Source organism: Melanotaenia boesemani, chromosome 17 (genome assembly GCF_017639745.1).
Source record: "Melanotaenia boesemani isolate fMelBoe1 chromosome 17, fMelBoe1.pri, whole genome shotgun sequence".
In the NCBI taxonomy this organism is placed as follows: domain Eukaryota; kingdom Metazoa; phylum Chordata; class Actinopteri; order Atheriniformes; family Melanotaeniidae; genus Melanotaenia; species Melanotaenia boesemani.
The window spans coordinates 6,635,747-6,651,230 of NC_055698.1; the positions used below are offsets into that span (position 1 = coordinate 6,635,747).

The 15,484-nt window shown below is 36.0% G+C and overlaps 1 protein-coding gene across 1 annotated transcript in view; it reads left to right on the plus strand.

Annotated features, from left to right (window-relative positions):
- The window catches only part of LOC121656546 (CMP-N-acetylneuraminate-beta-galactosamide-alpha-2,3-sialyltransferase 1-like), a 57,426-nt gene extending 45,481 nt beyond the window's left edge, over positions 1-11,945 (plus strand). The window contains exons 4-7 of the mRNA XM_042011589.1: positions 3,540-3,719; positions 8,983-9,028; positions 10,256-10,375; positions 10,639-11,945. Coding sequence (XP_041867523.1) covers positions 3,540-3,719; positions 8,983-9,028; positions 10,256-10,375; positions 10,639-10,812 — 520 coding nt within the window. The 3' untranslated portion in view covers positions 10,813-11,945. The remainder of the gene's footprint in view (positions 1-3,539; positions 3,720-8,982; positions 9,029-10,255; positions 10,376-10,638) is intronic.
- Positions 11,946-15,484: the final 3,539 nt, after the last annotated feature.

Genomic DNA, 15,484 nt, shown 5'->3' on the forward strand with positions numbered 1-15,484 from the left:
TGTATTCAAGGTAAAAAAAAAAAAAAGCCTGGGTTTCCTGTGCATGAATGAAGCATTTTGTTCATTTCAAAGGGCCAATACATCTGCATCAAGACCATCTGGTAAAAATTTCCAGTGCCAGGGGGAGTTGGAGCATAAGCTGAATATTGATTGGACCAATCTGAAATATTTGCCTCTACAGAGCAGTTGACATACACGTCCCCACATGATTAAGTGAACAAAGTAGCCCAGAGAGTCCACTTATCCAGTTCATCTCTTGACTGCCCTTCCAGATGTAAATTATATTATAGCATTGACCCCTGTAGTGAAGAAAATTAAGATGTATGCAGTTTTAAAACCAACAGAGAAAAAGGGGGAAAGGAATATGATATTCATGAACATTTCCAATTAGTTTTTTTCTAAAGAAACAACTTTTGCTGTTGGCATTGACTTTTCAGGAACCATGTAAGAATGTTAAGAGCTTGTCTTAGGTTTTTTTTTGTGTGTGTGTTTTACAGTATTTCAGCTCATTTACAAATCTCGAAAACCTCAGTATAGTACAGAGATAGGCAAGTTTGGACCCGCAAGAGCAGCAGTCCTGCTGGGATTAGATGTTTTCCTGCTCTAACATACCAGATTCAAATGAAAGGGATCCAAAAACGCTCGGTGACTCATCCCTTTCCTAGAATATAAACCTAGCAGAGCTCTTAGATCCAAAGACTCTGGTCAACTAGTCCAGACCAGAGTCCAGACTAAACATGGAGAAGCAGCATTTAGCTGTTATGCTGCAAACAAGTGGAACAAACTGCCAGTGGAGATTAAACTTTCACCAAATGTAGACATTTTTAAATCCAGGTTAAAAATATTTTTCTCATGCACCTATGCATGAATTCTACTCATCTTGTATTTAATCATTTTAATGTAATTTATTTTTTTTTATTGTGGTTCTTGCTATGTGTTGCTGCCTTTTACTATTTCTTACTATCTGTAATGCTTTTGTTTTATGTAAAGCACTGTACATGAGATGTGCTATACAAATAAACTGCCTTGCCTTTGAGTGTATGTGAAACGGAAACATCTAAAGTAAGGGCTCTTCCTCCGTTCCTCCATTAAACAAACATTTACCAGATACCTGCCCAAAGTTAGGGTACAGTCAAAGAGTTTAGAAAGAAATGACCTACAAGTTATTTTCTTTGAATGTGATGGAAAACTTTGTTTTGATAAGGGAACCAGGCAGGGGCACTGACGAGGAAAGGAGTGGTACAAATGAGATCCTTTTTTCTTCTTTTATTTATTTATTTATTTATTTAGGTCTTGATTTTATGTGAGTTTGGACTGATTATTACAACTAAATTGGTCATCTAATGTAAAAAAGTAAAGAAAAGGCTGCAAGTAATTGTGTGATGGAATTAACTTCTCTTTAATGAAGAATTGTCTGGTGTTTCTATACTAAAGGGCATCTTAATGGAAACATTGGAGCTCTTTTCTTTAGTATTTGGAAAATTTGAACAGCTCTTATCATGGCTGCCACTGAGATAGTTCTGGGAAATTTCACTCAGGAAGTTTCCTAAGCAATACAGACTATTCATTCCTACCCTAGACTGCACCTTGTGAACAAAGAATAAGTAGTTGTTTTGATCCCACCATTTTGAACCAATCTGCTGTTAGTTGGAGCAGACTGGGTCTTTTGGGATGAGTGTCCTAAAGAAGGGATCCCCAACTCTAGTCCTCAAGCCCCACACTCCTTACTAGGTCTTAAAATGAGGTAAAAACAACAATTATGTGACATATTACACAGCCATAAAATATTTAACAAAAACGAATCCCCAGCTGCACATCATGATACTGAAGAGTCATCTTTAAGTTGAAGTAATCATTTTATGTATGGCATTACTAATTTCATACATTGTGTGAGGGATTTGGGACCCACTCTTTATAATACTGATTCATTTCATTGAGGCTTGTTCAGATTCTTTGTACATAGCTTAAAATACCACAGCATTTTAACTGGATTTAGGTCTGGACTTTGGGTCATTACAACACCTTGATTCTATTATTTTGCTTTTTATTTCAATCATTCTCTTATAGATTTACTGCTGTGTTTGGAGTCATCGTCCTGTTACATGACCCGGTTTTATCCAAGCTTTAGCTGTCAGACGGATGGCCTAACATTAGACTCTGTAATACTGTGGGATCCAGAGGAGTTCATGGTCCACTCAATGACTGCAAGGTGTTCAGGTCATGTGGCTGCAAAACAAGCCCAGATCATCAGCCCTCCACCACCGTGCTTAACATTTGGTATAAAATGTTTGTGCCAATTTGCTGTGTTGGGCTTTTACCAGCCTCTCTGCTCTGCATTATGACCAGACATCTCCACTTTGAACTTGTCTGTCCAAAGCACATTTTCCCAAAAGTCTTTAGGTTTGTTCAGATGCAGCTTTTCTAACCTAAATTGTGCTGCCATGTTCTTTTAGAGAAAAGACTTCTTTCTGATTTTATATCTCACACTTGCTGATGACCAATTAAATAAGTGTAGCTAATTAGCAGTACCTGGCTGCTATTGACCCTCTTAATTCCTATGGAAGTGGAAGTAGTAGTCTTTAAACACTGCTTCTGTTTTTTTGGCTGAGTTTTTGTTAAATAAATCGTTAGATGGTTATGTTTTTTGTTAGACAAACACTTGTCATTTATATACATCAACATCAACAAACTATATTCTGCCTTACCACCTAAGTCCTTAACACCAAACCTTTTAGCATGAGCATTGATACACATCTACTGTCAATGCTGGAACGGTTTAATACAGTTTATGAATTGGGCCAGATTGAAATGTTCAGTAACAATAAATAGCCTAGAAAAAAAAAAAGTTTTTCATTAATTTTCTGTCAAGATGTTACATAGCTGTCATTCCGAAGTGAGTAATGAGGAAGATGATGCTCCTCAAACCAGCGCACTAAAAAAAGCTAATGGTAGTTACGCAGGGGGTCAGACTCATGATTCTTCTTCTCTGTGTCACTTTCTGCTGTTGACCAAAGCCAGCTGCCATTGTCAAACTGTGAGCCCGCCAATTACTGTCCCAGCTTGAGGGAATATTGTTGGACAATAATAGCGATGCCTCGTCTAGCCTGCCAAGCAGTAATTGTTGGGCTCTAAATGGACACTCGATTGTCTTTGTTGCTTTTTGGATGTCCACATTATGAGGAGGGAGGAGAATATGTACTTTTCATTGCTCTCTCTCTCTCTCTCTCTCTCTCTCTCTATATATATATATATATATTTTTTTTTTTTTTTTTTTTTTTTTTTCCAGGTACTTAACACGACAGGCTCTGCATTTTCAGTTCCATGTGGTTTGAATCTTTCAGATGACTCCAGGAAATAAAAATAAAAAAAAAAACAAAAGATTATGGGGATTACTACAATAAAAATATGTTCCTTCTTTGCAGCATGTGGTAAATTTATCTGGCTGGGGATATAGGAGAGAGGGAAAAAAATTAGATAAGTGAGTGTGAGACAAATACACTTAGATACAAAAGTCTCCCTCCTTTTCTGCCTCTCTGCAGAATGAACCAGGCACCCACCGGTGGCTTTGAGGAGGATGTTGGTGCCAGAACAACTCATCATATCATGTACCCTGAAAGTGCCATAGACTTGGACAATACCACCAGTCTGGTACTGATCCCCTTCAAGACTCTGGACCTGCAGTGGATTATTAGTGCTCTCACCACTGGCACTATTAAACAGTAAGTGTCCTGAATGAAAATGAAAGTGGCACTAGTCAATATTTTCCTTTAAAAAGAGGTACAATAGATTGTGTGTAATGTGAAATCCAAATCTGCAGGTAAGGATGTCCGATCTTAATTAAAGTCACCAGATACAAAACCTGAGGACATTTTCAGTTCAATGGTCAATGTCATTAAAATGTCCGATACCATCATTCAGGGGAGTCCAGCTCTTTATGACATTGCCACAAAATTGACAGTGTATGATATGTATGGATGTGTGACAGATCATGTCCAAGACAACATGCATTGTGAGGTCATCCTGATAAACATTAGCTAACTGTTAGCAAAGTGGTTCGAGCCAGGACAACCTTTGAGCCTCCAGCAAGGCCCCTGTTTATTTGTTTGTTTTTTTTAATTCCACAGAGGAGCTACTGTAGCACTGACTGCTAAATACTTCTATTCTTTCTATTACAGAGAGGTGTAAGGCACGTAAGAATGCTCATACTCAGTCCTGTCCACTTCAAAGCAATTTCAATGGGTGCATGAGCTTTGGAAGTTCGACCTCTAAGCAAACGAAGCATGAAGTGGGCTCTATTGTCCACAGAAAGATAAGGCAGAAGGATGCACTGTAGGAAGAGAGGGCAACCTGGTAGAGTCAGAGTGTTGCTTTGGGCAATGTTCTACTTTTACAGTTCTCACCCATTTAAACATTGTTGCTGACCACACACACACACACACACCTCATTGCAGTAACGGAATAACCTGGTGGCAGTGGTAATGCACCATTTCACCATGTAAAAATTGTTCAGAAGCAATTTAAGGAACATGACAAAGAGTTCAAGGTGTTTGCAAAGGGCCATAAATTCCCCAGATCTAAGTTTATTTATTTTATTTATTTATTTATTTATTTGAGCGGGACAGTGCATGTTAATGAACAGACAGGCTTATACAGCATGAATGTAAACATACCAGATTATAGCAAATGCTAATTTCCATCCGTTGTCCTGGGGATTTGGGGGGAATGGGAGAACAATATAATATAGAAACAATTTGTATTTACAAACAAATATAAAAATACATGTTCTTATGTCTAAAACAGTACATTCACATGCACAATTACCAACACTCATACTTAACCAAATTCAATATCACTACATACTTACACCTGCACAATACTTACACATACACAATTACAAACACTCATACTTATCAAAGCTCAATATCACTACATACTTACACCTGCACAATACTTACACATACACAATTACAAACACTCATACTTATCAAAGCTCAATATCACTACATACTTACACCTGCACAATACTTACACATACACATTTACAAACACTCATACTTATCAAAGCTCAATATCACTACATACTTACAGAGCCCTTCAGAGTTTTGCTTATTGTACGTTACAGTGTATGTTACATGTGGGTACACTCCTGATTCGACCAAAGCCAGGTTTTTAACTGGGCTTTAAATGAGTTATATGTAGGACATTCTCTTAATGTTTGTGGTAGATTATTCCATAGCTTTACACCTTGGACAGATAACACACCCTGACCAAAAGAGGTGCGTCTGTGTGGGATAATCACATCTCCTGTAGTGGTGGCTCTCGTTGTCCTCTGTACACTAATGCAACGACCAATGAAATCTCCCAGTGGAGGGGGTGCTAGAGAGTGTAGCACCTTATAAATCAGACAAGCGTTTTTTAAATATATCATGTTCTGAAAATTCAGTAACTTGAGTTTTCTTAAAATGTTGCAGTAATGGTGCGATTGCGGTTTTTTATCAAGTATTTTCAGTGATCTTTTATATAGAGTTTCCACGGTTTTAAGAGTTGTAGGACAGGCAAGTGACCAACTGGTTAAACAATAATCCATGTGAGAGATGAGCATAGAGTAAAAAAAACATCTTGGCTGCATTTAAGTTTAAGTTATTTCTGATATGTTGAAAATTTTGGATATTAAATTTGATTACTTGTGCTACTTTTTTTACATGACTTTTAAATGTTAATGTAGGATCCAAAATTACTCCAAGGTATTTAAATTCCATAACCAAATCAAGTTCTATACCATTTAGAAATACATTAGATTGAAGTATCTGTAAATTACGTTTTGAGAAGTACAAACAAACAGTCTTCTTGGTATTTAGGGAGACGCAAGAGTCGGTAATATATTTGTGTACAGAGGACAATGCAGCTGTTAGGGTATTAGCGGCTTGCTGGACATTTTGTGCCTGAGTATAAATTATAGCATCGTCCGCATACATCTGAGAAAATACATTTGGACATGCTTTTGATAAGTTATTGATAAAAAGAGAGAATAGAACAGGTCCAAGAATTGACATTACAGTCCAAACAGGTTTAATTGTTACGACTGGAGTCCTGTTACTACAGTACATAAATATAGTCTTTTCTCTAATCAGAGATATGCTCATGATTTCTTTCACCCAAATTTGTTTTTCTAAGTTTCAGGTAAAGAATCCTATATAAAATAATTTGACCATATTTCTGCCAATTACAGCACCACAGTAGCCATCAATGTAAGGTGATTAACACGTGGTTGATTAGCTTATTAACACATGTTAACCAAGATATGTCAAATAACAATGACAGTTACACAGCATTTATTTTTCCTGGCATGAAACTCACCAATATTACTGAATCAGTTGGAGACTGAGTGATAGTGGGAGACAGCAACAGAGCTACATGTCCCTGCAGAGCAGTGGTTCTCAAACCAGGGACCCAGACCCCTGTGGAGGTCCCAAGATAATTTCAGGGGGTTGCCAGATCATTGTAAAAACAAATATAGCCTACATTTATCAAATGAATTTGGGATTTTTTACCAGGGCTATTAAAAAAAAGTGTTAATGCAAAGAGATTATTCTGTAAAATTAACATGTTTTTTTCAAACACATTAACATGTAAACAACACAACTCATGCCATTTTAAAAGTCCAAATTAGGCATTATCTCGACAAGAGAAGCTTAATTTGGGCGTGTAGGTGATTTGTAACAGCAGTGAACTGAATCCACCCAAAAGACTTCATCCTCCTTATTTAGGAAGATTGTCATGTGTTGGAATATCATAAATACAAGGGACGACAAGGTGGAGATTGTAGACAACTACAGGTATCTCGGGTTGTGGCTGGATAACAAGCTTGACTGGACATGCTGTATAGATCACCTGTACAAGAAGGGACAAAGCCGTCTGTACTTCCTGTGAAGACTGGGATCTTTTAACATCTGCAGGAAACTCCTGCAGACGCCTGATACAACACATGCACAATAACCCATACAAACAGTTGCAATAACTTATACGTGCAATAGTGAACTGGGAATCTGTACCACCTCTACTGTGTGCAACGCTTGTTTATATTATTTTATTTAACTTATCTTATTATTATTTATTGCATTCTATTTATACTTTTCTTGCACCCTATTGCCTCTATTTTGCTTTATAACTGTATATATTATATCTTGTGCTTATCCTGCTTTACTGTTGGTGTTGTATTGCTGCTGGTACCCAAATTTCCCTGAGGACTCTCCAAAGGGATTAATAAAGTATTTTTATTCTATTCTATTCTATATTATAATATTATATAGTTGTCAACCTTATATTTAACATTTTTATTATCAGAAACAAAGTTATTATGGGTGCTATTATTAAATGTAGGTGCTTTGTCACAGCTGTTAACATAATCCACCAAAAACAACTTTATCCTCCTCATTTATGAAGATTTTGATAGTTTCATCTCTTACATTTAGAAGATGACCACAAGATGGCCCATATGATATATCACATAATTAACCACTTAGTCGTTGGGGGGGGTTTGCGGACCCCAACATATATTATCATGTGGGTCGTAGCTTAAAAAGTTTGAGAATCGTTGCTTTAGAGAACATACTAGTGAAGACATGATGTGTTCATTGGCAAAAAGCATTGTGTTCAGCGTGAGTACAGAAGGATTAGCATTTGATAAAGTATGCTTAATGCATATACAGTATATGAATATATTGTCTGAATTTATGCTTATTAAATTACACTGTAAATTTTGTCATTATTTTATTTAAAAAGTTAAAAATATATGCACCACTTTCAGATTAATTTTATATTTATCAATTTATATGAATTTTAACTCTTTTTTTGTACTTTTCTGTGTTCAACTGTGACTGTAGGAAAGCAAATCTCATAAAGAATTTTGTTCATAATGTAGAGATGTGATTGCAACATGTCTCAAGTATATATGACACGTTGTAAAAATGTATGTGTGTATATTATTGTGTCCTCAGAATGTCATCAAATGATTTCTCTTGGATGTGAGGAACACTGTCTTTTTAACCACTTTGCCACATTTTTCTAGTAATTTAAAAGCTGCTTTGACATTATTATGCATGCAGCGTGTGCTCCACTCCCAGATTAATTTACACAGTGATGCTATTTGTCACGTTGCTGTCGCAAGGCTAATAACTGTTTTAATTTTTCAGTGAATTTCAACTTCAGCAGCTTTATTCTCACTGACCCGTAGTCATTAGCTGTATTACTGGATGTCGAGGAAAGAATTGAGCCATTGCCAATTAATGCCACAACCAATAATTCAATCATGCCAACATGTTGGATAGCTAAAGTATCCAAGCAAATGTTGCCTATAAATGTGCAGTTGTCCTCCTGCCAAAGCAATAATTCTGCATCATTAGGTTTAAACTTTATTGGCAGTAATGTCAGCTTTAGCCCAACAGCCATGAGATCTAAACTGACTGGCTGTGAATTTACTTACTTTTTTTTTCTTACAATCTATGAAAGATCAGGACTGGTAAATGCTTGTCATTTCTATTTCTGCATTTGAATGTCATAAACCTTCATATTTAATCTTTTTAATAAGGAAAGTAGTAAACAAATAAAATATCTGGTGTCATTTTGCACATTGCATTGCCTCCATATGTTCTCCTCACTGCAGTTCGAAGCAGCTTCTAAAGACACTTTTCGTGCCAACTGAATAATGGCTCCTCAGAGAGGCTGCACACCTCAATTTTAATATTCAGTGTCTTCACTAACAGCTTCAAACCAGATGCTCTCATGTGATGAATGGTGCAAAATGCAAGAAATGCAAATGCAATGGGATTTTTTAAAAAAAGCAATGGTTAGCTTGACTTCACAATCTTTTACTTTTAGCATCATCAGTCAAATTTAATTTAAATCAGATAAGCTTAAATTGTGATTATGAGTTGTTGGATGAAAAATAAAAGTAAAAAAATAACTTTTTTTCTTGTGTTACAGGACATATTTACCTGTTATGTCCAGGATAAAGGCAAACAAAGATAAGGTGAGTTTTAATCAACAGCCTTTAGGCCAGAAGTGTTAAGATAAGGTGTGTCATAAAAACACACTCTCTCATATCCACGTGATTGTTGAACATTAAATTGTGAAATAATAGACATTAATTAACTTGTGTCTTATCTTGCCACATGCAGTTTAATGGGTGTTACATTATGTTCTTGTGATATCTCCTAAGACCCAATTTTTACTATAGCATATTTATCCATATGCATAACTCTCAGCACCTGCAGACTGAAGGATTTATTTCTTTTTTCATTGCAAACAGACATATGTGCAGCCCTTCAAAAAGCTAACAATGCAGAGCCTTTGGAGCTGATGCTACGCATTGATTGAATGCCAATTAACTAAAGCTAGGAAGGCCCAACTCCAAGAACCAGGGCTGATGTGCCTTTATTTTGTGTTGGTGTCATGTGTGAAAGTAGAAAATGGGTGAGAATTCAGCAGGAGAAAAGGGGGGCAGTAAGTGATGTGAAATGTGCCTGCTTCAGTATGCGCTCAGATACATCACCACGGAAACACTCTGAAACTGCTTTCACTGATGCACTAGAGTTCTGAAATGTTCTGGAGATAATCCAGAGCAGTTGTATGTAATAACGCAAATTACTTCAACATTTGTCCTGGACTTTAAATCCAGATTCCTAGTGAAATTTTCAGAATGTCAGCTGGTGAGACAATGTATGTTACGTGTCAGAAAAACCTCCATAGCAGTTTTGTCATTGAATGAATAGTAATGAGAATTGTCCTTTCTACTGGACCCGTACCCTGGAGGACCCTGAGCTATAGCTGAGCAGGGTCCTGCTGTGATTACATCGCTTTAATCTAGAAAGGGAAAGCTCTTTGACTGCACTGTGTAAAGATGTTCTTTCTGTGACCATTCAGGTTGGCCAAGTCAGTCATTTTCTAAAGAAAACACTGAGTTGTGTTATTAAGGTGAAGAGGAAAATAGGTTTTATTTTCTTTTGTATTGTGGCAAATATAATGATTTCAGAGAGTTAATTTTCCATGAATTTGCTGGAAATAGCCATGAAATGATCTTTGTGTCTGGGATGGTTGTTTAATTATGATGTGTTTGTAAATCTGTAAAATTTTGTGTTTATGCTTTTCTTCTAAATGCTGCTACACCTTTTGACTAGCTCACCCAAAGATTATAGTAGCTTTATGGTATTTTTATATATTACAAAAAAGTAGAAATTCCTTTGACATTTTTTTGCAGGTGTTGATCTACAGTCCAACATTTTTGAAATACGCCTATGAGTCCTGGCTTGATGGTCATGGACGATATCCTTCTACAGGCTTCCTAAGCTTGCTGTTTGCCATCCACATATGTGACGAGGTAAGCTCAACTACACCAATAAGTACCATGAGCAACTTTGAAAAAATAAAGCTACTGAAATTCCTCAGCCAAGTGGACTCATGGAGCTTTACAAGGAAAGCTCTGCTGTTTTATTGCTGTGCATTTTCAGAGCAACTGTGATGGGTCATGAAAAATAATCAGTTTAAATAATGTGGCTCTGAAGCAAAGCTATAAACCTTATGTAGGCAATGTTTCACTGTGATGGTTGTACTCATTACTTTTATTAACCTTGTCTGCTTTAGGTCAGTGTGTTTGGATATGGTGCAGACCAGTTTGGAAACTGGCACCACTACTGGGAGGAGAATCTTTTGGCTGGAGCTTTCCGCCACACGGGAGTCCACGATGCAGATTATGAATATAATGTCACCTTGCTGCTGGCAGACAAGCACAAAATCCAAATGTTTAAAGGCAGATGATACCAAGCTTACTTTCTATTTCTGTGTTATTTCTTTAGACGTTTTGACTTTCTGATCAGTTTAGCTTCCTGTTTGCTTAAACTACTTTTAGCAAATGTCATTTTAATTATAAATCAAAAAAGCTTTTGTCTGTGCAGCAGTTTATTGACAAGACAAAAGCAAAATAGTTGCTTTACAGATTCTATAAGCCCAACTTAAATCCATCTGAGACTGAGCATGAAAGAGAAGATGTCTTTAAAAGCTTTAGTACGATTATATAGTATGCCTTTGCTCCATGTTATCCTTTTTTTCTGTACAACATGGCCATCTAACATACAGAAGAAGGTCTTCTGACAGCAGACAAAGTGTCAGTAATTTGTGGGTGACAGAAAATGGAGGGAGGGATTTTGTTCCAAATTTATCATTGTCGTTTGTGCTGGAGGGGCCTCTATTGGAAGCTATTATGGTACAAATTGATATCCAGGAAACATAAATGTTTCGAGTCTCACAACAAAATCCTATTGATTTAGCTGTAAATATAATTTATACATCTTCACAATGTGACAGTGAAGGTGTCTGACTTTTTATTTATGGAAGTTGTGAGAAGGAATCAATTGATTTGTACCTTCCCGCATTTACTTCCATCCTGCTTGTGTGATTGCAGCAGCAAATGTGTGAAGAGGCTAAAAGAAATTGAAAAGCAAGCCAAAACTCAGCCCTAAAGCACTAATTTTAGAACAATCTGCCATTTATTGTACATTCAAAGGGCTGTAACCAGCTTTTAGGAAATACAAAAGTCATAAGCATACATTTCTATACCAACTAAAAAATTTTTTATCATAATTATTTATATATAATGTAATTTCTCACCCAAAAAAATGTGTTTCAACGCTATATTACCAGAAACAAAATTCTTAATCTATTACATTTAGCTGCTCTTGAAGCATGCGGTTTTATACATAAACAATGGAGCCAATTTTAGCCAGTTATTGCTCCAAAGACAAGTAGCATGATGATATGATATTAATTTCTCAATAACAATAAAACTATTTTAAAATTTATATATTTTCCCTTGAAGATTCAACCTAAAAATTTGTTAGATGCCCTGACCTCTCTTCTACTGTCATTAGTTAGATGTAATTAAAGTATGAATTATTAGTCCCCATCTACACCCATCAGCCACAGTATTTAAACCACCAGCAAGGAAATTGACATTATTTCTTTACAGTCCAATGTTCTACTGCAAAACCTTGGGTCCTAGCATTCGTTTGAATGTTACCTTAGCATGAAGGAGCTAAACAGCTAATTTTACATTTTCATATTAATTGGTGGTATCATTGTTGCGATTTAAAAAGTTAAGTTACCTCAAAACAACAGTGCTCACAACTTCAAAAACTGCCTAATTTCTACAGGAAAACAAACAATTGCTTAAATTAACTACTTAGCAGCTAAGCTAACGTATAGTGTAGCATTTAGCATGGTGATGTTGTATAGTGTTTAATTTACACTCCCAAAACAGGAAGCAGGGGATAGGGGAATACTGTTTACTGTACATTGTGGAATGAAAACACACCAAATCCAGGACCCAAGGGATCTGCTGGCATTAACCCAAAGAACCTGCTTTCTTATGCTTTAAAAGGATCACAGCTGCTTTGTCTACACTTTACTGGGGAGAAAATTTTAATGTTGGCTGTTGGGTGAAAAAAATAAACTTGTCCACTATTTGTGTTTGATATTAAATCCCTGTAAATTAATTACATTCTGGTCAAATTCAGCTGGTCTTTGAATTTAGTGCTGTTAAGCAAGTTATCTAGCCAATATACTAATGTGAGATGGTAAACATGGTAAACCAACTGAATAATTTTGCTTGCTGACATTAGCATTTAGCTCAATCCACAGCTGTGCAGCACCTAGTTGCTTGTATTGAATATTAGAATTAAAAATAGCTTGCTGAAGTGTACAAATTCCCTGATAAAAACTTAAATACAAATCCTTGAAAACACATAGCATATTTGCTCTGTGTAGCCATAATCAACTCTCCAGAAAACATCTTTTCAACTGCATGTTTTGTGCTTCAAGGGTTTAGCAAGGCCTGAGAACTATGTTATAGCACAGCAGTAGAATAGGTTTTCATCACCCACTGAAATAGAAGAGAAAACAGAGAAGCTTTTGAGATTAGAGGTGAAAGAAAAACAGCAGGTTATTTGTCATTCATCGCTGACACTTAATATATGATGCAGCCAATACAGGGGTGCCTTATTGTAAAACCAATGACCTATGGTACATCTTTATGTACATTGTGACATACTTTTTAATGAAAAGTAGATGTTAAGTGCCTTTAATGGGAGTTTTTAAGACTTCATTTTACCATGAAATTATTATTATTATTACTATTATTAAAGTTATTACTGGATTTATCACCAGTTTTCATGTTACTGTTACAGTTTATTTGTTGTAAATGTAAAAGAATAACTTGCATGATAAAGTATGGCTTTTTAAAGTGTTTCTTATACATTAATATTTGGTACTTCATACTACAGTAATAACACCACGTGTTGTCCAGGCTTGAAATCATTAACTGCACTTGCTAAACTTTTGTAGATAGAGGAACACTTGATATTAACTGGAAAAGCACTGGCTTTTCTGTCCTTATTTTCACCTACAAACGTCTGGTAAGAAATGATGTGTTGATTCATGTATGGCAGATGTTTAGCTTGGGGGGGGGGGGGGGGGGGGGGGGTTGCTCATCTAATAAGCTATGATTTGCTCCATGTGCCTTGAAACCTAATGGGTATATTTACCCTACCTGCATAATCACAATTACTTCACAGGCTGAGGAAATGAGGACAAACATCTACCATCATGTGCATATAGTACGTTTATAGTATGTATGGCCACAGAAGACTATGGAAGTTTGTTTTCCGGGGAATACTGTCACCTTGTGGACAAGAATGTGTGCCAGCATTCATTTTTCCATTAGAAGAGATATATGAAGGCATGTGATTAACTGACATTTTATTCATTTTTGATGGTAAAATCTAAATTCAGTGGTTTTCACACAATAATGATTTTTATGTTTATGTCAAGCTGAGTTCTGAAATCTTTTTTGTTTTAAATGCATTAGTGAAATTCATATAAGAAGAAATGTTTGGGGGAAAAGTACTGTACATACATTACTCTGTTTTGTTTTTTTGTTGTTGTTTTTTTCACTGCTTTAAAGACCTTGTTGAGGTCACTGAAACTGACTTGTGTGGGAGAAATAATGATGAAAAAAGTAATTATTCAGTTATTCAGCTATTAGTGGACTTCCACAGTGCACTAACAAATAACTATAGCTTGTTTTGTAGAGATTTGCAAAAAAAAATGGCAAGGAGGTTGATTTCTTTTATTTACAACTCACTTCACACATTTTGAGTGGGCAGAGTGTAATTTTACTTACAAGTACCCTGGTTGTGCATGGACACACACAGCTGCATTTACACAGCTGAGATGAGTCAAATGCATCACATTTTGGGATTTGACGAGAAATAAATAATGTTGTAGTAATCTTAGACAGTGCAAATATTACTTTTATTTAAAATTCAAATTTTTATACCACATCATAAGAAGTTTGACAGTGTTTCTTGTTTCTGCACATTTTAGGATACAGTTTTCCTAGTGTAGAAATTAATCTTATCGTCAGCTTTTCTCTTTTTCTCTGATAAAATCATAAGCTTATCCGCCTTAATTAGTGAAGTTGTGTACAGTTTAGTGCTCTTCCCAGTGTGGTTGTCACTAATGCATTCTCTCATCACCACCATTGCATACTACAAGTTTATAATAAAAATGTTTGAATGCCAGAGTTTCCCTCTGCTTCTTCTCTTTGCGTAATGTACACCCATGTTGTTCATCAGTGATTTAAATAAATAATGGGTTTGAATGGTGAACATGATGAATGTTTTCAAGGTTGTGAAGTATTCATGGCCTTTGTTTTTATAAGTTCAGCCTTCTTGCACTCACATTAAAGTTTCAAAATGCTCTGTCTGGCCTACTGATTTTATATGTATAAACTCGTTTAGCTGCCACTTCATTTAAAGTGTTGTGCACAGTTTCTTTGGCACATTAGATATTTAGCTTCTTATCTATGATTCAATACAGTCAGTGAAGCGTCTGCTCGATGCTTAATTTTTCTGCAGCTTCACAACAAATTCTGACATACAAAAAAAAAAAAAGCTGGATCCTGCACATATTGTACAGCTCCCACAGAGCTCTGATCCTAACATCTATAAGTCAGCCTGGAATTATGGGAAGAGACGATGACGAGACACACTGAATCCATCAAGGAGTATACTCTCCTTAAGATACTTGGGAGCTTATTGGAGCGGATGTCCTGACTTCCTTAAAGTTAACAAATATACCACATAATAGCAATGTCCAGTCTGACAGGGTGTTGAGAAAACAAGTGTTGGAGGATACAGTATGTGTTTTCCTTCTTAAGGCGACTTGGAACCTCAACCTTAACTTTACTCAAATATCATTAATGTTTATATACTCTAAACATTTTAAAATTGTTTCATTATTCTTTGTATTGTTGCTAAATCACGCAAAAGTGTTTAAAAAACATTTATCACTTATATAAAGCTCTATTTGATATAAAACTATAAATGCCCAGAAAGTCTACTGGCTTGACAGATTTAATAAAATTAAAATGCAA